General features: G+C 35.8%; 2 protein-coding genes across 6 annotated transcripts; one reads left to right on the top strand and one right to left on the bottom strand.

The window, feature by feature from the left end:
* Nucleotides 1–1582: 1582 nt before the first annotated feature.
* On the bottom strand, nt 1583–7426 carry SPCS1 (signal peptidase complex subunit 1). Its single transcript, XM_034439258.3, has 4 exons — nt 7118–7426; nt 2567–2626; nt 2109–2195; nt 1583–1757 (listed from the first exon to the last, which is right to left on the bottom strand). The coding sequence occupies exons 1-4, from the start codon at nt 7424–7426 to the stop codon at nt 1635–1637; spliced, it is 579 nt and encodes a 192-aa protein (XP_034295149.1). The 3' UTR covers nt 1583–1634.
* On the top strand, nt 7138–23631 carry GLT8D1 (glycosyltransferase 8 domain containing 1). Of its 5 annotated transcripts, none has more exons than XM_060688402.2 (11): nt 7138–7634; nt 7853–7962; nt 10480–10532; nt 10620–10718; nt 11322–11538; nt 12184–12301; nt 12609–12693; nt 14236–14348; nt 15500–15666; nt 18696–18808; nt 22526–23631. In XM_060688402.2, the coding sequence occupies exons 3-11, from the start codon at nt 10517–10519 to the stop codon at nt 22714–22716; spliced, it is 1119 nt and encodes a 372-aa protein (XP_060544385.1). In that variant the 5' UTR covers nt 7138–7634; nt 7853–7962; nt 10480–10516; the 3' UTR covers nt 22717–23631. The 5 variants fall into 5 exon arrangements, with proteins under 5 accessions (XP_060544385.1, XP_087743884.1, XP_060544382.1 ...); XM_087887758.1 differs by having other exon boundaries at nt 7497–7634; nt 7853–8070; XM_060688399.2 differs by having other exon boundaries at nt 7631–7962.
* The last annotated feature ends 308 nt before the right edge of the window (nt 23632–23939 follow it).

Below are 23939 nucleotides of genomic sequence, written 5' to 3'. Positions count from 1 at the left end.
TATTGTGCACAAAGGGCTAAAAATAATATTGCATAGTAACACCTGGCCCGAATTATAGCCAGTGTAGGGCTCCAAGAAGACAAGGAACCTAAGTCAACAAAAGAAGAGTAGAAAAGGAGAAAGCTGCTAGGAGGCTGTAGCCTCCCCAATATTATACATCCCCAATATTACAGAAAATTTAATGATATAGAGATTTCAAGGAGACCAAAGGAAGAGGGTGAAAATTCTACCATTGCTTATTCTGCCAATGGAAATTCACTACCAGATCAAACATTTCTCGAAGTGGAAAGAGGTGTTATGTCCCCAAAATATAGTTGTTATACAAACTCAGTTGTTATATCAATAAACTTTCATACAAAACCTGGAAAACAGAGTTATTATCATTGTTCTTCATATTTAGGACCCAGATTGTTGGGGAAAACATGCTGACTCTGTAAACCGCTTAGAGAGGGCTGTAAAGCACTGTGAAGTGATATATAAGTAAGTGCTATTGCTATTGCTATTTTTAGGACATGCAGTAATAAATTTTAAAAGCAACAAATGCTTTGCCAATTCCCAGAATACCAGCATTTATCACAGAATGCGGATTATGGATTACAGTACAGATGCAGGAAAAGTATGCATCAATGATGGAGGTTAGATAATGCAGAAGAGTCCTGTCAGAAGGAAATTAAATACAAGTCATACATATGATATAAAAGCAAAATGGTTATAGCATCAGAACATCACTGAAAACAATCATTCTGGTATGGTAATCCACATATGCCTCTATAATCTTGGTCTAATTTAGTCATAGGTGATAAAATGGGATTACTATATCAAATTTAATTTGATCTTTCATACTGGAATTTCTTTTGAAGTTCATCCACTCAGGAAAGATCACTGCAAATAAGGTCAGTTAGTGTTTAGAGAGGTTAACATAGTTGCTACTGTAGCTTTTAGATACTACTGTGATTTCTGGAATGATTTATGTACATTTATTCTTACTGATCACAACTGATAATTACTACGTATGTTCATGAGCCTCTAATCTGGAACTCTGGATAATCCGTATTGCATCTCTTAAAGTGAACTATAATCCATTAAAATCTTATCCCATAATAAGTGCTAATCATTAAAAGTGCTAGAATATTTTCATTTTTGCTGGAATTCACATGACTTTTGAAAATGCCTTGAATACATACATAGTATTTAAAATATTATTTAAGTGTAGATTCAGAATTAGTCATGATTCTGCATAATGTCTAATAGACTGGTTTAAAGAGATTGGCCTATTTTGTTGTTGACTACAGTTAAGATTGTTAAATACTTGAGATTTCTATGATTAGTGGTAGACTTTAAATTACTGCAGAAATTTCCATGGCTTATTTAATCCTTTTAGGATGTACTAGAAAATGATCGCTGAGGTAAACTATAGTAAGCCAAACAATTCCCCTATTAAATGCAGATATTCCAATATTTAAATTACTTAATAAATCACCAAGTGTACCATACCCTAGATGGATGGAGTTAAATACAAAGGAAGAATTTGTTCTCCGACTGTGTGCAGAAACACCCAAACCAAGTAAAAAAAGAGGAGAAATCAATTTTAAAGCAAATTTAATGACAGAAAATCATACAGAAGATGTAGTTTTTCAATTTTTAGGATGCCTCTTTACTTTTCTGTCTGCAGGTTTCTTATCATCTATTGCAGATTCCTGAACAGGGAGCCATTTCAGAGGATTGCGACGGTAAATGGGCCATGGAGGCAGTGTGAGCTATAATAAAAAAAAAATTAGGATAACTTAAGACTCCTATTAAATGCTTTATTTTTGGTTAGGAAAACTAAGATTAGGAGGAAAGGAAACTAATCTGGTGAGCAGTATTTCCATATTGCTACGTAGGTGCTTCAAATGAAGATCAGGATAAAAGCCAATTGCAAAAACAACAAAAAGCTGGAATATCAAGACAACAGAATAACATATTATACAATGTTGATAATTTATTGACCAAAGAAAAAATAATCATTTAGAGTATGTGCTAGTATTACAGATACATTTACTACAGTTATTGCAAAACTTGATATTTTGAATATATTATGTATATTTGCTATAAAGTTATATTCTTACCAGGCACGATATAGCAAATCCAGCCATTACTATGTAAACTGTCCAGCCAAACTGTTCAGTAATATATCCATAAATAAAGCCAACCACCTATAAGATAAAAATTAGATATAACAAAGGATATTCAAGTCTATTTCTCAAAGCCAATACAACAATTTAAAGCGTATACAACAACTAAGGAAGTTACTAGATATTCATAAGAAAGTATCAATTCTTATAGTCTCTATAGTTCAGGGCACAATGCTGAAAAAAGTATAGATTTTAAGCCAGGATGTTCTTACTGCAATGACCGCTATTTTGAAAAAGGACAGATCCAGAAAATATATTTGCTCCAATAACTGGAAGGGATTTTGCTTATTTTCTAATATATTACATAAAATATTCTCAAAAATCTCTTATGAACATATTTTCAGAAAAGAGGTGATGAATTTATAGTGATGGTGTGTTTTTATTATACTTACAGCAGAGAAAAGAATTATTCCTTGAAAAATCTGCTCTGCTAGTTTTTGACCTTTGTAGTCCTGTGGAAAAAGAAAAATCAATAGCACCAATATTTTCCCACTCCCTAAGAATTATAGCTTACACTAAGATTTCTGATAATGTAATAGGAGTAAGCTGAGAATGCATTTAAAAATAAATCTGAGGAAGAGTTCTTAATAGATATTTCTACTTAATATGAAAGAACAGTTGAATATACTTATTTCCATTATGCTGTCAGAGTACAGTTCATTTCTAATTTCTGTTGCCTGCTAAATGTATAAATTAACTATATTTACCCAGCACTGCTAAAAGGTTTATAGTCAACTTGCATTTTTTTGTAACATATTTAGACCAAGCTAGCTATTGTAACCTCTAAGTGGTGATGTCAGCTCACTTTTTGAAAGTTTAGTATGCTTGTCTAACAAGGATCAGAGGATGAAAAAAAAAATTGCTTTACTTCTCTACAAAGAATTTTGTAAAATTCTTCAGATACTTTGTTCTGGCTAGGTTTACACATTCTATTATTAAATCTAATATTTAATGTGAATATGTAAACTTAAATCATTGTGGCTTAAGTAATTCATAGTCACAATAAATCATAATTTGGTTCAGAGTGTGATCTTAGTTAATTGAAGTTAGCAGAACTGAAGGGAATGGATTAGTTGATTTTGGTCCACTCCTTTATACTAATTTGTTCAATTGTATATCTTGCACATGTGACTAAGTAGCTCACATAGTTAAAACTAAACAAAAATCCAAATCCAAATAGTAAAACAATAATTAATTAAAATAGCATTACAAATTAAAACTATTAAAACTTACAAAATAATCTGCAGGAGATTGGCATTCATTTTATGAAAACACAAATACAAATAGTAAAACAATAATTAATTAAAATAGCATTACAAATTAAAACTATTAAAATTTACAAAATAATCTGCAGGAGATTGGCATTCATTTTATGAAAACACAAATACAAATAGTAAAACAATAATTAATTAAAATAGCATTACAAATTAAAACTATTAAAACTTACAAAATAATCTGCAGGAGATTGGCATTCATTTTATGAACAACATAACCACTGTATAGGTTGTAGGCTGTCACAGGACATGCCCCAAACATGGCAGCAGAGCTGTGTCTTCAGGCCTTTCTAGAAAGTTAATAGGGTTCGGGCCAGTCAAACCTTGGGGTGGGGGAATAATGTTCCAAAGGGTGGGCTCTGTGGCAGAAAAGGATTGTCTACTGGTTTTTGTCAGATGTAACTCCTTGGCAAATGGGAGCTATAACACACCCTTCCTGACAGACTGATGGGGCAGAAAGATATAACCTAGGAGAGGTGGTCCTTCCAATAACTACCCCCTGCCATCGGGCTTTATGTCATTAGCATCACCTTGAATTGAACCCAAAAGCAAACTGTTAACCATTGCAGCTTGGGGAGGAGTGGTTTAACATGCTGATCAAGGAACATCAATAATTGCTTACACCATGGCATTTTGCACCCAGTTGCAGCTTCTGTGTGCTCATTAAGGGCAGCCCATTGTAGAGTGCATTATAGTAATCCAGGGCCAGGGTGACTGAGAGCAAAGCCTCAAGAAAGCCAGGAAAAGGTGCAAATAGATATAATCCAAAATTGTGCAAAGGCCCTCCTAGCGACAACTGCCACCTGTTCAATAAGTCTAGAATCCCAGATTGAGCATAGGCTGTGTCTGGAGCAGTGCCTCCCCATCCAGCACCAAAGATCTTGAAAGTCCCCAAACCTGAAGCCACTCAGCCACTGTACTACCAAGAGCCTTGGTAGTACAGTGGTCTAAAGCACCCTGTTATTAACACCAGCTGCCTGCAATTACTGCAAGTTCGTATCTCACCAGGCTCAAGGTTGACTCAGCCTTCCATCCTTTCTAAGGTAGGTAAATTGAGGACCCAGTTGTGGGGGCAATAAGCTGACTTTGTATAAATATACAAAAGTATGAAGGCTATTGCTTAGCGCATTGTAAGCTAAGAGAAGGGCGGCATATAAATCAAATTTCAAAAAAAACCAACCCCTTAGTCTTGCAAGGGTTAAATCCTGCTGTTCCCCAACCTCATTAAATTGGGTCTGGAGTTCAACAGCATCATTTAACTTGCCAAGAATAGAAATGTATTTCTGGGTATATCAGCGTATTGATGATACTCTTCCTCCTAGGAATGGATAACCTCACCCAGCAGTTTCATGTAGACATTAAATAGGAATAGAGAAAGCTTTGAACTCTGCAGGACCCCACAAAGTAGGGACCAAGGGCAGGACCTCTTCCAATCAATACCAACTGAAACTGTGGAGAAAGGAAGAAAACCAGCACAATATCCACTCCCAACCCCTGCAGCTGGCCCAGAAAGAGAGTACAGTTAATGGTATTGAAGGTGCTGAGAGGTCAAGTAGAGCAAGGATGGATGTACAGCCCCATCCCACTCCCCCTGGAGGTCATCTAAATGCATAATTTTGTTTCAGTGTCATATCCAGGCCTGGAACAACTGAAAGGGGTTAAAATAACCACTTTATCCAAGATCCTTTGAAGTTGCAGATCAACTGCTCAACAACCTTCCTTAAAAAGGGAAGGTTGGATACTGTATGAAAATTGTCTAGTTAGGTTGGCAACAATGGCTTCTTGAGGTGGGGAAAAACAATGACTCTCTAAAGCAGGGATGTTGAACTGACGGTCCACGGGCCGGATGCGTTATGCACAGGCCATGCCTACCCGTTCCGTGAAGGGAAAAAAAATTACATGATGGCAACGTGACACCGCGAGTTTGACACAGAGCTTTAAAGGATGGAAGAACAAGTCCCCCCCTCTCTAGGAAGAATTAACCACCTCTAGAACCCAGCCATATAGATTATTATACTAAACAGGAGGATAAAAACTGGAAAGAGAAGGAAGAATAATGCATAAAGGAAAGAATGAAATAAATATAAACAAACACAAGCATAATTCTGTATGGAAGGACTGCAATCTGTCCAACTTTGTTAACTAAACGATATTCGTGTGTTCAGACACTTTTAAATATTTCATGTATCACATTTTGGATGGTGAATAATAACAATGATGCCACCTAGTGAGACCTAGTAGGCATGCCTTCTTGGTGTTGGTCCTTGCCCAACCCAGTTTGACTGAACCCTGCAGGGCATTAGAAAGGCTATTCAGACCTGGCTCTTGGATTGAGATGAAAAATATATTGTTGTGTACCCATTGGGAAGATATATTTTAGCCAGATCATCAGTTCATATTTTTGGTTTTAGTGATGTTACTTTTATACTGTGTATTTAATGATTTTGTAAGCCATTTAACTGTCTAATCGCTAGGAGTTGAAAATGATTTGATAATCATGTACCATGTTGAATTATGTTTGGATTTGAGTGGCCATATAAATGCTCCAAATAAATAATCAAACAAAACAATCAAGTGAACAAGTCTAGTCAATTACGAAAACAAGAAGGAATCAACAAGTCTAGTCTGCCTAATTTATGGAAACCTCAAAAAAGAATAGGATGTTTAAGGCTCTATCAATAAATCCAATTGACCTGGCACTCTCACATCACAGGGATTAATTAATCTAAATTTATTAGCTTTGCCAAATGTTCCTTTAAATAGTAGAGATTTTTAGGGAGAAAATATGTTCAGCACCACCTATTTTTATATATACATATATACATACACATACACACATACACATATACACATATACACATACACACATACACACATACACACATACACACATACACACATACATACATACATACATACATACATACATACATATATATATATATATATATATATATATATATATATATATATATATATATATATATATATATATATATATATTCTGTCAGTAGTATGTAATATCTCCTTATTTACCTAGGTCTTTATTTAATTTATTTGCTGCCTATCTGACTTTGGGGCTGCTCTAGGCAGCTTTAGTAAATTTAATCAATGTAATATTTTTAATTTAGTGTTCTCAATATTTTCCAAGGCCGATGATGTTTGGTTTTTATCTTTTTGAAATAGAATTCTGTGTTAAATGCGTTTAACTGATTTTAGCATGATACTGATTGCTAATTTTGTTTTACCTAAGCCATCCACCAAATACCTTATGAGACAACTGATAAAATCCTACCGAAACAAAAGGCTTGTTTTCGAGAATACAATTTAGGTATTGAATTTTACACAACTCGAGACAATAATTCAAAGGCGGGGAGGAAAACAGAGGACGCAGAACAACGGAGTCTTTTTGTTTTGTATTCCGAACCGAACACCTTTCCGCCTAATAGGCACCTATCAGTCATCGGACCCTCGGGCGCCTCTATTTAGGGACACGTCTCCTTATCAGCCCAGACAGCCAGGCAGTTCCTATCTGGTGCCTGGATGCTTTACCGCTTCCTGCCCGACCTCAAAGTCGGGCGGGCGGCACAGTTCTGTTCTCCGTTAGCCGGGGGACGGGAGGAGGGGGAGGGCGCGACGGAGGCAAGTCCCGGGACGCCCCCGCCTTACCATCTGCGTCGGGATGGATCGGAAGAAGTTGAGCATGGTGCCCAGCGGAGCAGCGGCGTCTAGATCTCTGCAGCCGTCAACGATTTCCGAGAGGAAGGGGGGCAGCGGGGGCTCCTCGGCTCTGCAGGGAGGAAGCTGGCTCTCCGGCGGCTGCAAAGAGTCGCCCTGAGAGTTGCCGTTGGAGGCGGGAGAGCCGAGCGGTGAACAGTCAACGGGCGCTTCCGGCTTCTTGATCAAGACGGCTTTCTGCCGTAAGGCGGGCGCTCTCGAGCATACCGGATTCGACGTCTTCTTGCCCCGCCTCATCATTTTTGAATTTCCGGCTCAGCTAGGGCGGGGCGTGGGGGCTGTTCCCCTCCTGGACTCATTCCAGAAAAATGCCAACTCCGCCGGCGGATGCTGCCGTCTGTCGGTCGACTGGCAGTAGCGCTTTGACGTCACAGGGCTCGCGGCCAACGGTGGAGTCTTAGTTCGTCACCACGACAACAAGCGCAGGAGGCGTTTTCCACCTTTTTTGGTGAGAGGTCTTAGTGAAGGTGGCGTCTAGCGTGTTTGCCGCTCTCGTTGTTTTTTTGTTTTTTTCTACCACACAAACACAAAAAAAGGGTGTAGTTATGGAGACGTATTTGGCATTAAGGGTTTGGTGAACGCGCTTCTTTACGTATCGCTTTTTTAAAAAAAAAATAAAATGAAATAAAAATCAGGCACCATGATAGGCACCTTTTATTTTCCCAGCTGCTGATTACAATACTTGGTGTTGAGTTGGCAATTCGCGCGTGGCCGCCAGACTCTGCAAAGGGAAGAGAAGAGAGGACTGGAAGGATCTCTGGATTCTGGGCCAGCAAGTAAGACTCGTAGGAATACACCGGCCTGTTTACCATACCGTGGGGATTGAACTGTTGGAATGATGCGAAATGAATAATAAGCTTCATGCTGTATGCTATGCAGATATGGTACATTTCCCTTTTCAATATGCGGTGGATCTAGTCGGGTGGCCAGCATCTGTGAGCAAGGGGAATGGAAGGCGAGCGAGTGGTGGGGTTTCCTTTTGAAAAGTAGCAGTAGTTTCGTTTTAACGGATGGGTTGTGACCTCAGCTGTCACTTGCAGTAATAATGATCTTGGCGTTTTGGAACAGGATTGGAAAGAAAAATAAAACATTGAAGAGATAACATGTTAAACATTTGCAGAACATCAGTTATGTAGCTGCAGAAGAGCTCTTCATGCTCCCCATATTTGTCCTTAACAGCTAACAGTAATGGTTGAATGGTGATTCTACAGCTTGATTCTTGAGCAAATTTTATATGACAATGAATTGTCTTAAAATGTGAACTTTGAAGAGGCCATTTAAGCTCCCTCCCCCAAGTCAGTACAGGTATCCATATTGAAGCATCTCTTACAGATGCTGTCAAGCCCCTGACTAAATACGTATATTAGCTGTTCTGTAACATGCAGCAATCTTGATTAAGAAGTGATTTAGTGAATGCCCAAGTTTGCAGATGATACCAAACTTTTCAGGGTATTAAAAATGAAAAATGTTGAGCTCCCAATGGATTTCTGTAGAGAGAATACACGTTGAATGAAGCTCAGTTAAAATAAAGTGAGATATATTCATTATACTTTCCTCCAACTTCATACATATTCTACATTGAAGAGATCTGAGCTGTCTGTAATCAATTATAGCAGATAGTGAAGATGCCGTTTCCATGTGCAGTAGCTGTTAAAAAATACTAGATAAATTCCATCTTAGGGGTTCAGCATGAAAAATATTACTCGTACTCTTGACAGTACTGGTATGTCTGTACTTGAATATTTTGTACAATTGTGGTAATCACACTAAAAAGATCCTAGAGCTTACAGAAATACAGAAAAGTGATTCAAAATTATTAGAAAACACCTCACTAGAACATTTGGGACTCAATAGATTAGAAAAAAAGTGATTTAAGAGACTCATGACGGGTCTTGGTGTGATCCAGTAAGCACTTTATGTTCTTAAGGCATTCTTTGAAATATTTCAAAACTAATGTATCCCTTATCTTCTTATCTTAGTGCTAAATATTCCCATTTCTTTTACGTAGAATATAATTTTAGTTCCCTGAATTCTTAATATTGCAGTTTTTATAGCATTGACTTCTTGTAAAGCATAATGGTTACAAGGGGATTACAAATTATGACCCACAAGATAAATGAAGTATATTAACTGATATACAGTTATTACATTTTTATTCCAAATGCGGTTGATGTTCACCTTAAATCCCCACAATTTATGATCTAGCAAAATGCTATAATTTCATTTAAATGTAGCTGTTATTGTACAGTATAGGATTACAGATTGATTATGATGAGAAGCTATGTCACAGGAATCTTTATTAATATTTTTATTAGCCTCAAATTCCTCATTTATAGAATGGGAAAGGCTAACAAGTGTAAGTCAGTTGAATGTAAACAGTTCACATGTGCAAAATGCAGCTTGTAGCATGTGCCTATAAAAGCCAATGCAGTGGCAACACTGAAGATGTTTCTCATTATCAATGCAAAATGTTTTGTGATGAACAAACTGAAGTCAGCCCTCCCTAATTTGGCTGCAACCTAGACAAAATTGTTTTCTACTTATCTTTAGATAGGAAACATAATTTAATTACATTGAGAATGAAGGCCTAAAATAGTAAATATAAGCTCTGTTTCCTAGTTCTGTCTTTTTATATACTTGTTGAATTTAGGAGGAACTCTTATACTTGTTTCATTCTTCATTCTTCATTCATTACTAAGTATGGTAAATGTCTGTTTTACATAAAAAATACCTCTGGTTAATAAATAGGATAGGGATAGGAGAGTAAAGAGTGGAGAGTGGAGTGGAGTGGAGTAGAGTAGAGTAGAGTAGTGTAGAGTAGAATTTTATTGTCACTAATTATACATTAAATTATACTAATTATACATTATACTAATTAATTATACTAATTAATTAATTATTAATTAATTATTAATTAATTATACTAATATAATTATACTAATTATACATTATACTAATTATACATTATGTACACTAATTATACATTAAAATGAAATTTTGTTGTATTCAGCTCTCAAAAGATAACCATTATGCATATACCCACATACATACAGATGACACAGAGAAACACCACAGTGATATTACATATGATTACATAATTACATTTTAAAATGTTTTTTCTAGGCAAATGTTGGAAATCTGAGTTCCAACATTTGATGAATTCCTGAATATTGGAATTTTTGTTCCTCGTTATGTACATTATTACTACTTACATGTGAATATTACACCTTCTCACTTATTGGATCTCTTTGCATGTTTGTGGAGACTTTCTTAGTTATGTTCCTTTTTTGTAGATGTGTCAAGAGATTTTGTTTTTCATCCACAAAGAAAATGTCATTAAGAAAAGGTACTTTTTCTTCTAAATAATTATTTTTTAAAAGTTTACACACTCAGATGCTGTTATTCTAACAATGGCTTTCTTTTTTCATTGCAGTAAACATAACCATCCTCGTATTTGTTGTTGTTATATTTCTGTTAGTGCTGCATCACAACTTTCTAGGTCTCAGTGATCTCTTAAAAAAAGAATTATCAGGTATTCCTCCATTTCTCTATTTTAATGCTGCTTCAGTAAAGCAAAAAATGTTTGATAGAAAATAAATACCCTTTTATATGTTCTTATAAGGAAAGTTTTTTTTACTTATAAACATATTGGATGGTGGTACTGTTTAATTTTGATTCCGTACTTTTAACAATTATTGCCACACATTTCCAATTCCTTGTAATTGTCTACTTTTACTGTTATTTAGCATTTCTCACTAGAAGTTGTTAAAAATGAAACAGTCAATGTGTAGCATGGCTATTTTCATGGTATCTGACCTGAAATACAGTCAGAGTTGCATCTTTTGTGTCAGTTATTTAATATAACGTAAAATATAGATTCTATATTGGACCTGATTTCAATCTTATTGTTTGGAAATAATTGTTGCCTTATAAGAGGTTATCTTTAAGGGATAAACATTGGTTTCAGCATCACAGTAGCTAGGGTTGTTTAACCAAGTTTTTTTAGCCGTGGCTTATTCAATAAACCATATTTGAGTTTGCATATTGTGCCATTAACCTTGGTTTACATAAAACAAAATCTGAAGTCGCCCAACATGCTGAATGAAAATGTAATGCTTTACATAATTATCTGTAGATTCAAATCCACTAGGATTTCAGCCAATAGATTTTATACCTGAAGCTCCTCAAAGATTGATAGTAAAAGAAAATGACAAGGAAATTCCTGTGGTCCTTACGGCATCCGAAGAAAGGCTTGGTGGTGTAATTGCAGCTGTGAACAGTATTCAGCAAAACACCAAATCCAATGTTGCATTCCATATTGTCACTTTGAACGACACTGTGGACCATCTGAGGTAAAACCATATTTGTGAAATTTTATTTCCCCTTATTTAATAGAGGATAATTTTTACATGTAGTAGTGCATTGGAAAAAGATATATTTAATAACAAAGAGACAGTTATTTATTCTATGCCCTTTAATTATTTGACCAAGGTGACTTTTAAAGCATCCACATCTTTTTTCAGCTTCCTGGCTGTTGAAAAGAAAAGTGGCTGTTTTAGCGAGTACTAAGAGGTGCTACACTTGCTACTTCTGGGTCATTTTTGTAGTTTGTGCAGCCCTCATCTGTTTCCTTGCTCCCTCCCTCCCTCCCTTCCTGTCAGTCTGCTTCATGCAATTTTCTTCGTAATATTTTCAGAAGGGATTTGCTTTTCCTTGTTCGAAGGACTGAGAAATGAACCCAAAACCATCAAGCTGACTTTGTGCCTAAGGTGGAACTAAAATGCATAGTCTATCATTTTTTGGCATGGTGCCTTAACCATTACATCTTATTGGGTCTCTATTATGTAATACTAAATTTCAGATTGTCCTACACTGTCCTATTCGTGGTTGTTAGAAGATACACCATGATGAGAAAATTCAAATAATTATTCTTGTAAGATATCACTCCAGCTATTTCAGTAATAGTTCATATTTCTATTTCTTTTTTAATTGTGTAGGTCATGGCTTAGTAAAATCAGTTTAAAAAATGTTCAATACCGAATTTTGAATTTTGATTCTGGCATGCTGGCTGGAAAAGTACAAATAGACTCAAAGATGCCAAATTCCATAAAACCGGTAAGAACTACTGATTTATTTTACTACAAATATAATGTTTTCAACATTACTGATACCAATTTATGTTTGAATATATGCTTAGTTATTACACTTTTGAGAAAGTTGCCTTTTAATATTATAATCCTTAATTCTCTTTTGCATATTTGATTTAGTTGGATAGTTTTGGTAATTTACATCTTATTCACCAAAGTTACCCAATTACTTCTACTTAATCTTGTATTATATGAAAGTGTATCAAAGATCTGATTGCAAGTATCTAATGTTTGCCATGTCATAATTGTTTTTATCACTTTTTGATTCTTTCTAGCTGACCTTTGCAAGATTCTATCTACCTAATTGGGTCCCAAATGCAGAAAAGGCCATTTATTTGGATGATGATGTGATTGTACAAGGTATGGGATTTAGCTTTTTAAATATGCTTAACAACATATACATTTGCCTTTCAATACATCAACTTTCCCCATATCTAGTGCCAATGAGATGTTTTGGGATCTCAGCTCCCAGTAATCATAGCAATTTTCATCCCAATCCCGCCTCCTACTTTTTGTAGTGTATTTCTCTGGCATACTACTAAAAGACCAAAAGTAGCTTTTTTAAAAAATGATGTGTTCTCCTACTTTAGATTAATTAATCATGTCTTATAAACCAAAAACTTTATAATAAACTCTGTTCCAAGACCTCCCAACTGTTTGTGCCAATGGTCATATTTGTTTGAAGAATATGCTGTGTGCTTTTAGGCAGTCACAAAACGTCTGTTATGGTAGCAGTGACCATCACATTTCACAGTGTACCAGTTGAGATTACCTGTTGTCATCCCTGAGACAATAGCAATCTCATGATCAATCACCAGGCTATTTGTTTGTTTTTAAGGCAGATGAGGCCATTTACAAACAAACATAGACTGTAGCTACACTTCATTTTTACCTTCTGAAAATATGGAGCCTTTGTAAAATAACAGAGAGCATTTTTCCCAATACAGTTAAGTGAAAAATGGGGGAGGGAGAAGATTAACACTAGAGAAAGTAGAGAGAATGCTAAAATAGTTACTTTTGCCTTTATTGACTGAAACTTTTAATCTGGCATTTTTAATTTTTTAATGTTGCTTTTATCTGGATTTATGTTTTTATGCTTGTCAGCTATCTAGAATGATTTGATTAAAATGGGCAGTCATGAGTGGAGGCATATACTTGTATCTGAACATAAACTTTGATTAAGGTAATAATTTACTTCTAGCTGAAATATTGTCTGGTTTCTCAGATGATTCTCAATCATCCAGGTTATGGTTGTCCCAAAGGTTGTCTCAGAACTGAAGAAACTTCTTGTATGAGAAGCAAAATGTTTTCAAAGAAAAAAACCGAGAAAGTGCAGTTGCCTTTTGAAAAAAAGTACCTTTGGGACAGCTGAAATATTTGTTCAGAATAGCCTAATGATCTCATTTCTATCAGGTACAAATATGAATTGAAAATAAAATAAACAATATTTTGAAATGATTGGATGCATGATTATGGCCTCCATCTAAATAATAGTATCAGTCTATATGCTGTATTTGGTTTCAGTGGTCACTGATCTCAACAAGGGACTCTGAGTGATGTACATTATCACAACCATTGTCCTTGGTTGCTGAATTAAGTTACAAAGGGTATTTTTTACCAGCATAAATCGATACTGTATTAGAAAATTGCCTGAGAGATACCCTTCATTTTAAAACTTGTTTATTTTGTGGTGCATAAGCTTTTGTTCAAGTGGGAAAGCTCTTTGGATAGACAGATCAGAGTTTTAAATCTTACATGGCATTTATTGGAATAGCATTCACTATTAGTATGTATATACTAAATATTGGAAAAGATTGTTGAGACGTTTATGTTAAAATGACAAAATGCAGGTTCTCATTTGCTTGCAATAACAGCTTCTCATTGCGTATTATGCATTTTCAGATGATATCCTTGAACTTTACAACACTCCATTGCAACCAGGCCATGCAGCGGCATTCTCAGATGACTGCGACTCTACCGCAAATAAGTTTTCTGTCCGTGGGGCAGGAAATCAGGTGAAAGCAGCTTTGAAATATTTAATTTGTATTATATTGCAATTGTTTTTAACTGTTTTATGATTGTTCACTGCCCAGAGTTGCTTGCTTGGGATAGGTGGCTATAAAAATGTGCATAAATAAGAATGAAAGATCCTAGATGTTAAAAGATACTTGTAATTATCTGGTTCCATTCTTGACTTGAAACTTTTACAAAAGTTTTAGTACCATATCCAGTTTTAGGAAAGCATTTTTTGAAGTTACAAAATGTAAGTAGTAATGTCTTGCTGGTATGTTTCATGACTGGATCTTTTATCAATGAGAAAGAACCTAAATAATTTCTTTGTTAGTTTAAAGCATTTTTCAGATACATGCTTATTTATGTAGGAGGTCTTTAATTCTCTTTAGGGTATTAAGAAATTGCTTTCCATGGAGTGAAAAGGAGTAGAAAGAAGGAAACGTGCAATTTTCTCTTTTTGTGTTGACTCCTGGTAACTGTCTGGACTAGTCTGCAGTTTACTTGACAATATTTTTGAAAGTGGTTTGCCATTGCCCATTTCCTAGAGAAAAGTTCCTGGTCTAAAGTTACTCAGCTGACTTCATGTCTAAGACAGAACTAGAATTTACAATTCCTGTTTCTAGCCCGATATCTTAACCACTACAGGTAGTCCTTTTTAGTGACAAGTGGGACTTAGCAACTTGATAGTTAAGAAAAGCAGTTGCTAAGTGAAACCAGAGGTGTTTATCTTATTTCATCTTTCCTTTACTTTACCGATCTGTGAAGGTCATAAATGTGAGTTGGTTGTAAAGTTACTTTTTCATCACTGTTATAACTCCAAACTTGCTAAACAAAGACTAACTATACATCAGACTGTATACACTGTAGGAAGATACTTTTAAATTGGCAGTGAGACAGAATAGAAATTATAGCCAGAACAGAATTTTCCCTATACCCAGCCTCCCACCTATTTGCTTTTTAATTCTTTCAGGCTTACAAATATTCAGCAAGTTAGACCTATTTAGTACTTGTGAGACTTCAGGAAATCCAAGGCCTAGATAGGTCAAACATTTCAATTTGGAAAAAGACAATGACAGGCCACTTCCACACTCAGAAAGGAATGGAAGTTAGGAATAAAACTCTTATCTGAGGTCCAATTTCTATTTATTTTCAGTATAATTACATGGGATTTCTTGATTATAAAAAAGAACTGGTTCGGAAGCTGTCCATCAAAGCAAGCACCTGTTCTTTTAATCCTGGTGTATTTGTTGCAAATCTAACGGAATGGAAAATACAAAATGTTACTAAGCAATTAGAGAAATGGATGACACTTAATGTTGTGTGAGTATGTGCAGTTTTTTTTTAATTTGATAGTTGAAGAATGGGACTAATTGTATGTGAGGATGGGAAGCAGAGAGATAAAAATACCCTGTATTGTCTGTCTTCCCTATCAAGTCTTCCTGAACCTGTTGTCTATTAGGCATTCAAAAATTCTGCAAGCAGCAGTCTAAAATATTTAAAAGACCATTAGTCTAAGAAAAACAAATCTAGAAAGTGCTAAAATCATTATTGTATGGGAAGTTTACCCTTACAGGGATCTCTTATTTGAAACCGATTGTCTTACTGTGTTCTGTTATCACTCACTTTCTTTATTGTGTTTTTCTAGTTCATTGTCAAGAATGTGGTTATTTATCATATGGCATATCATAACATGGATTAGCAATATATAACATTTCACCTAGATTAGTAAAACGCAATAGAATATAAATGTTAAAAAGATCTGTGTTCAAATACCAATGTCTAGGCCATCTAACCATTGAAATGCAACATTGTTTATATTGAAAAAATCAGATATCGCACTGTATATACAGTTGCAAGAAAAAGTATGTGAACCCCTTGGGATTCCGTGGATTGGTCATAAAATGTGCTCTGAACTTCATCTAAGTCACAACAGAAAAACACAGTCTGCTTAAAATAATACTACACAAACATTAGATGTTGCCATGGTTTAATTGAACATAACATGTAAACATTCACAGTGCAGGGAGAAAAAAGTATGTGAGCCCCTAGCCTAATGACTTCTCCAAGAGCTAATTGGAGCCAGGAGTGAGCCAACCTTGACTCCAATTAGTGTGATGATATTGGATGTGTTGCTGACAGCTGTCCTGCCCTTTAAAAACACACACCTGCTTTGGGTTTACTGGTTTCAAGAAGCACTGTCTGATGTGAACCATGCCTCGCAGAAAAGAACTCTCAGAAGACCTACGATCAAGAATTGTTGACTTGCATGAAGCTGGAAAGGGTTACAAAAGTATCTCCAAAAGCCTTGATGTTCATGTGTCCACGGTAAGACAGACTGTCTACAAATGGAGAAAGTTTAGCACTGTTGCTACTCTCCCTAGGCATGGTTGTCCTGTAAAAATGACTGCAAGAGCACAGCGCAGAATGCTTCATGAAGTAAAGAAGAATCCTAGAGTGTCAGCTAAAGACCTACAGAAATCTCTGGCACATGCTAACATTTTTGTTGACACATCTACAATAAGGAAAACATTAAACAAGAATGGAGGACATGGGAGGACACCACGGAGGAAGCCATTGCTGTCCAAAAAAAATATTGCAGCACGTTTGAAGTTTGCAAAAGAGCACCTGGATGTTCCACAGCACTACTGGCAAAATATATTGTGGACAGATGAAACCAAAATTGAGTTTGGAAGAACACACAGCACTATGTGTGGAGAAAAAAAGGCACAGCACACCAACATCAAAACCTCATCCCCACTGTAAAACATGGCGGAGGGAGCATCATGGTTTGGGGCTGCTTTGCTGCCTCAGGGCCTGGACGGATTGTTGTCATTGATGGGAAAATGAATTCCAGAGTTTATCAAGACATTTTGCAGGAAAACGTACGACCATCTGTCCGCCAACTGAAGCTCCGCAGAGGATGGGTGATGCAACAGGACAATGACCCAAAGCATACAAGTAATTCAACAAAAAAATGGCTTCAACAGCACAGAATATGCCTTCTGGAGCGGCCCAGTCAGAGTCCTGACCTCAACCCGATTGAAATGCTGTGGCATGACCTTAAGAGAGTAATTCACATCAGACTTCCGTAGAATATTGCTACACTGAAACAGTTTTGTGAAGAGGAGTGGTCCAAAATTACTCCAGATCATTGTGCAGGTGTGATCTGCAACTACAGGAAACGTTTGGTTGAGGTTATTGCTGCCAAAAGAGGGTCAACCAGTTATTAAGTCCAAAGGTTCACATACTTTTTCCTCCCTGCACTGTGAATGTTTACATGTTATGTTCAATTAAACCATGGCAACATCTAATGTTTGTGTAGTATTATTTTAAGCAGACTGTGTTTTTCTATTGTTGTGACTTAGATGAAGTTCAGAGCACATTTTATGACCAATTCATGCAAAACTCCACGTAATCCCAAGGGGTTCACATACTTTTTCTTGCAACTGTATGCCCTTAGCTTACAGCTGGTCACAATGTGATCTACAGTTTGACATGGGAGCCAAGTCACACTGAGATGATACTATGTCCCATTTATAGAGTCTTGGCAGATACCATGTGAGGTGCGAATCCTATTCAGGTTGTCCATTGCTGACATGGTAGTTCAAAGCCTAGCACCTGTTTTGTGGGGCCATTTATATGTCTTCCTTTGTCTGGGCATTCAACAACCTCTTTGGCTTCCCATTGGAAATTGAGGTTAAAGTTGTTGGGCAGATGTTGTGCAAGTGCCAGTGGGGGTTTCCTGGATTTGAATCTTCCGGTTGATAAATGAGAAATGTCGGCACCGGTAGGAGTGAATAGTTCATATTTTTTTCTGTATTCTCTCACTGGTGCATCTTGCCTTCATAAAACCGGCAGTGCTATATAGCTCAGGAAGCAATCAAGTCAGAGTGGTTTTAATACATACACTTATAATCCTCATGGTGTCAGTTAATCCTTTTACTAGTATGGCAGCTGTTAAGAATACTGGGACACAGTATTCTGCTGCAGAGTAGACCAACCTTAGGACCTGAGGGTGGCAGCTGAAGCTCCCCATTTAGTTCCACATAATTTTTTTGGAGTATGTTGCTCCTAGTATTGATTTTTGCCACTAGGTGTATCTTATAGAAGAGACTCCAATCCAATGTTACTCTAAGGTACAATGTGAATTATTCATTGTGAATAGTAAGTTTGCCATTAAATATTTTTAAAAAAACAATGCAAAAACAAACATGTAAATAATACATTAAAAACAAAATTGTAATCCATTCAAATTATATTATATACGAAAATTTGGTTTTATAAATGAAAGTATAATAAATATGCTTTTGGTTTAGCTGGTAATATGCATTTTCTTAATTACTGACTAGAGAAGAGATATATAGCAGGACTCTTGCTGGAAGTATCACTACACCTCCTCTGCTAATTGTATTTTACAAACGACATTCAAAAATTAACCCTATGTGGAATGTTCGCCATCTAGGTAAGTAGAAGAAACCAATTTCACATTAATATTGTGCCTTTATCAAATTGGAACTAAATTGACTAATCAAACAGGTTGAGATTATAACAGTTTTTCCCCTCCTCCAGTATTAATTTTAGTGATTTTGGACAGAATATTGATGAAATGGGAACATGCAATTTTCTTTCCTTTGCCGTTGCCATTTCTCATGCATGCTCAGTCTCTTAAATGAAGTGTTTTTTAATGGTTTCTGTGGACTTAGATGGAACAGGCGAAGCCCTCACTGTATGAGTTGAAATTCACTAGTAAAATGTTTTTAATCCCCTGCAATAAAGTGATTGGTTTTCCTCTGGGAGAATATCATTCAAATTATTGTCTACTTAAGAAAATTGACCTTTTTAAAAAAATTATTTTTATTGAACATATTTCATCATTTTATATCACATTTACAATCTTTACAGCGCTTCAGCATCAATAATACTTATATACATAACAATTACATTCCTTTTTCTTTCTTTAACTATATACATTGCCTTTAAGTTTTAATGTACCTCTTAAATTACCTTTATATTACTTCTATTTTCTAACCGTTTGTACCATGTGTCCCAGACCAAATAGTATTCTGTTTCCCCCCCTTTCTTTTAATTCCAATGTTAGTGTGTCCATCTCCACACAGTCTAACACACTTTTTATCACCATTCCTTTGGAGGACGTGCTGTCCTGTTTCCAGTTTTGCATATACACAATCCTAGCCGCAGTTATGTGCAATATAATATATTGAATTTTCTTACTATAATTTCCTCTTATTATCCCTAGTAGAAATAATTCGTGTTTTAACTCAATTCGTTGACTCGTGATTTCCTCTAACCATTTTCTTATTTTAGTAAGTACTTATCCAGTACTTCTTGGCATCTGGACACGACAACCACATATGAAAATATGTACCTTGGTTATGTTTACATTTCCAGCATTCCGCAGATCTATTTGGAAACATTTTCACCAATTTAGCTGGGGGTAACTGCCAACGATAAAACATTTTATACAAATTTTCTTTATAGGCTGCCGACATTGTTAATTTAGTTTTTTCCCCATAATTTTCCCCAATATTCTAATTCAATATTATAACCGAAGTTCTTTGCCCAGGCTATCATGGTTTCTTTGACCATTTCTTCTCCCATTTTAAATGTCAGGAAATATATGCTTTTGTTATTATTTTTTTCTCCATCCCCTGTATTATTTTATCAAGCTCTTGTTGTTCCTTGTAAAAGCCATATTTTTCTAGATCCTTTTTATATCTTGCCCGAGTCTGCAGATACGGCCACCAATCTATATCTATTCCTTGTTGTTTTAACTCTCAGGTTTGTTTTTAACTTCCCTTGGGCATCTAATAGTTTTTTGTACCATAAAATTTTATCTAGATCTAGTACATTAGGGTATATCATTGCCTCCATAGTTGATAACCAACCTGGTATTTTAGTATGATTTTTCTTTATTTGCCCCCAAACATGTAGAAGAGCTTCTCTCACTTGGTGTCTCTAAAAATAGGTGTAGTAAGTATCAATAAGGTTTTTAGTTATCTTTGTCTTATCCTTATTTAAAGTCCTGCCACTTTGCGAAATTCTTATATTTCTCGTATTAAATTAATTCCTGTTTCTAAGGGCTCCTCTATTTTATTTATTTTTTTATTTTATTTTATTTTCAATTTATATACCGCCCTTCTCCCTGAGGACTCAGGGCGGTGTACAGCCAAAATAAGAACATAAAATACAAATATTAAAAAACAGTTAAAAATATATATAAATTTGGCCCAGAAATTAAGAAATCACAAACCAATTAAAACAATTTAAAAAATTCCTTCTTAAGCCAGCCCGGCTTGCTGGAAAAAATGGGTTTTAAGGGCACGACAGAAGGCACTGAGGTCATGGATTTTCCTTATCTCTGGGGGCAACTGATTCCAGAGGGTAGGAGCCCCCATAGAGGAGGCCCTCCCCCTGGGGGTCACCAGCCTACATTGTTTGGCTGATGGCACCCTGAGGAGGCCCTCTCTGTGGGAGCGCACGGGTCGATGGGAGGTCGTCGGTAGCAGCAGGCGGTCTCGCAGATAGCTAGGCCCTATGCCATGGAGTGCTTTAAAGGTGATGACCAACATTTAGTATAAAGAATACTAAATCATCCGCAGATGATTTTATATATTTTTATTTTTATTCCTTGTTCTTGTCTAATATGTGCTAATAATACCTCTAACAAGAGAATAAAAAGTAAAGGTGACAACAGACATCCCAGTCTTACACCTTTGGCTATACTAAATTTCCCTGTTTCCCCGTTTAGTATTACATTTGCCATTTGTACAGAGTATATTGCAGTTATCATCCCCACAAACTTTCCCCTGAAAGTCATGGTTTTTTAATTGCTGAATAAAAAACTGCCAATTTAACTTGTCAAACGCTTTTTGCGCGTCTAAAAATATCAATGCTGCTTGTTTCTCGGGGTGGGCTTCGTAGAATTCCAGGGCGTTCATTACCATTCTCGTATTATTTTTGAGTTGCCTTTTTGGTAGGAACCCTTTTTAGTCTGGGTGGATAATTTCATTTAATAGTTTTTTACCTCTTTCTGCAATTATGGTAGCAAATATTTTATAGTCTGCATTTAAAAGCGAAATAGGCCTCTAGTTTTTAATATGGTGGTCTGTGCCCTCCTTTAATATTAATGTAATATATGCCTCGGACCATGATTTCGGTAATTTGGCTTCTGCCAGTGCTTCATTATGTAATTCCAACATTAGCATCTCAGGTGGTTCTTGTATAGTTTTGTATAATTCCGCAGGGAGTTCATCAGGTCCCGGTGTTTTATTATTTTTTTGTTTTCTAACTGCCTCTTTTATTTCCATGAAGGTTATTTTATCATTCAACATTTTCCTTTTATCTTCCGATATTGTGGTTAGGCCCTTCTCCCTTAAGTACTGTTTTATACTCTCTTCTGATATATCTTCTTGACTGTAGAGGCCCTCAAAAACTTTTTGTGTAATTTTTTTTCTCTTCCATCCGATAGATTCCCGTTCTCATCTAATAATTGTTGTATTAGTTTTTCTCTCTTTTTTAAAAAAAGCCCTAGTTTATTTGTGTTTTCCAAAAAATTTTGTTTCGCTATTTTAAGATTTTGTGCCCTTATGTCATGAAAGTTATTTATAATCCCCTGAAAGTTGAGATGGAAAGGACAGAAAAAAAGGAGATGGATATTGTACCAAAAGATTTTGAAAGAAAAAGATTATGTTGAAATGATAGGAAAAGAACTGGAATTATTCCTCAAAGAAAATAAGAAAGAACGTTGCAAAATTTGTGGGACACCACTAAAGTTCAAGGATTAACGATAGTGTATGTAGCTCAAAGAAACAAGGAAAAGAAACAACAAACTTTGCTTCAGGAAGAACTTAAATACTACAAAAAGAACCTCAGAATGACATAATCAAAGGAGATAGGGCTTTAGTTAAACAGAAAATTGACCTTTTTAAACAGTGTACTTGAAACTTATGCGGTATTTCAATATGCATTTAGTGATTAGGACTCTAAAATAAACTGTCGAATTTTGAGGGTAGTGAGCAGTGACAAAGAAACAAAGTATTTCTGATGAAATTTTCAATGTCTGAACCTATCAAATGGTTAATTCCACCTGTGGTTGAAAACTGCAGAAACTTCTGCCTCATAATTTCTTGTTATATTTCTTGTCTTATTCCATTTAAAGGTTCAAGTGCCGGCAACAGATATTCGCCACAGTTTGTGAAAGCTGCCAAATTACTCCACTGGAATGGACATTTCAAACCCTGGGGGCGAACAGCATCCTTTGCAGATGTTTGGGAAAAATGGTACATTCCTGATCCTAGTGGCAAATTTAACCTGATTCGCAGGCACAGTGAGATTTACACAGCACATTAATAAAGACTTAACACCTATGTGCTTTTCTCAGGAAACCTGTAAGATCAGAGTGAAATCGGTAATGGTATGTCTGTTTAATGTACATTATATTTGAGAAAGACTTGAAATTGTATGCCTGAAGCAGCAGCTCTGTGCCTTCAAGTGCAAGATGAATAGCTTATCGACTACAGGTAGTCCTCAACTTATGACAATTGGGACCAGAATTTCCACTGTAGGTTGTTGTGGTCTAGTCAGACGCGAATTTTATCAAAATGTTCATGATGGTCATGAAGCAAATCACATGCTCCAGTTCCTTAGTGGGCAATTTTTTGCTGGAATTTTGCAAAAGAGGTCACATATCACAATGCAATTGTAGGATGTTGCAACTGGTTATTTGAGTCAGTTGCTAAGCACCTACACAGCAATCATGCGACCATCACAGGATGGTGCAACGGTTGTATGTATAGGTCATAAGTCACTTTTTCCAAGGCCAGCATAATTTCGAACTGTCTTAAACAACTGTTAAATTGAGGACTACTTGTACTCAGCTAGACCAGATGAATTCTTCAGACATAAATTTTTATAAATGAAACATTACAAAATGAACTTCACCGAGGAATTTGACATTTACTGTCCTAGGTATCTGCAATATTACCTTGCATAGCTATTTTTAAAGAAGAAAAATCTCTTAGCAGTAACCCATGAACATAAGTTTTGTTAGAACTTTTTCTCTTTAGTATTTAGTTAATTGTTTACACTTATTTAAGTCTTTTGTAGATTTAATCTGTCATTTAGTAAATGATGGAAGAAACTGCCCAACAACACTAAAGCAACCTCTTCAAATTCATGGAGAATTTATGGAGAAATCTTGATTTGTTTGTATGCAAGTTCAGATTTACATTTGATAATTGTAATAAAAAGTAATGTCTTAAAATATATTACTTCTTCCAGTAAATGGACTCAGTTTCGTAAGCATCTATTTGGGAGATGCACATTAAAAGAATTAGAAATTTGGGAGAAAAGTTCACAAATTAAAAGAAAAGGTAAATTTTGATGTTACGAAGAAAAGTAACAGAGGTGTAGAAGCCAGTGTTCCTCCTCCAAAAGTTGCTGCTAAACTACCATGCAACAGAAGGAGAAACTTCTTGATTACAGAAATATTATATGTGTCACATAGAAGAATGTGACCTCTGGTGGGCCATCCAATAGTTAAGTATGATTCTTGTTCAAAAAAGGCTGAACCA

This window comes from Pantherophis guttatus, chromosome 2 (assembly GCF_059756535.1).
Source record: "Pantherophis guttatus breed Tessera chromosome 2, ASM5975653v1, whole genome shotgun sequence".
Classification (NCBI taxonomy): domain Eukaryota; kingdom Metazoa; phylum Chordata; class Lepidosauria; order Squamata; family Colubridae; genus Pantherophis; species Pantherophis guttatus.
This window is presented reverse-complemented; position numbering and strand designations above follow the sequence as displayed.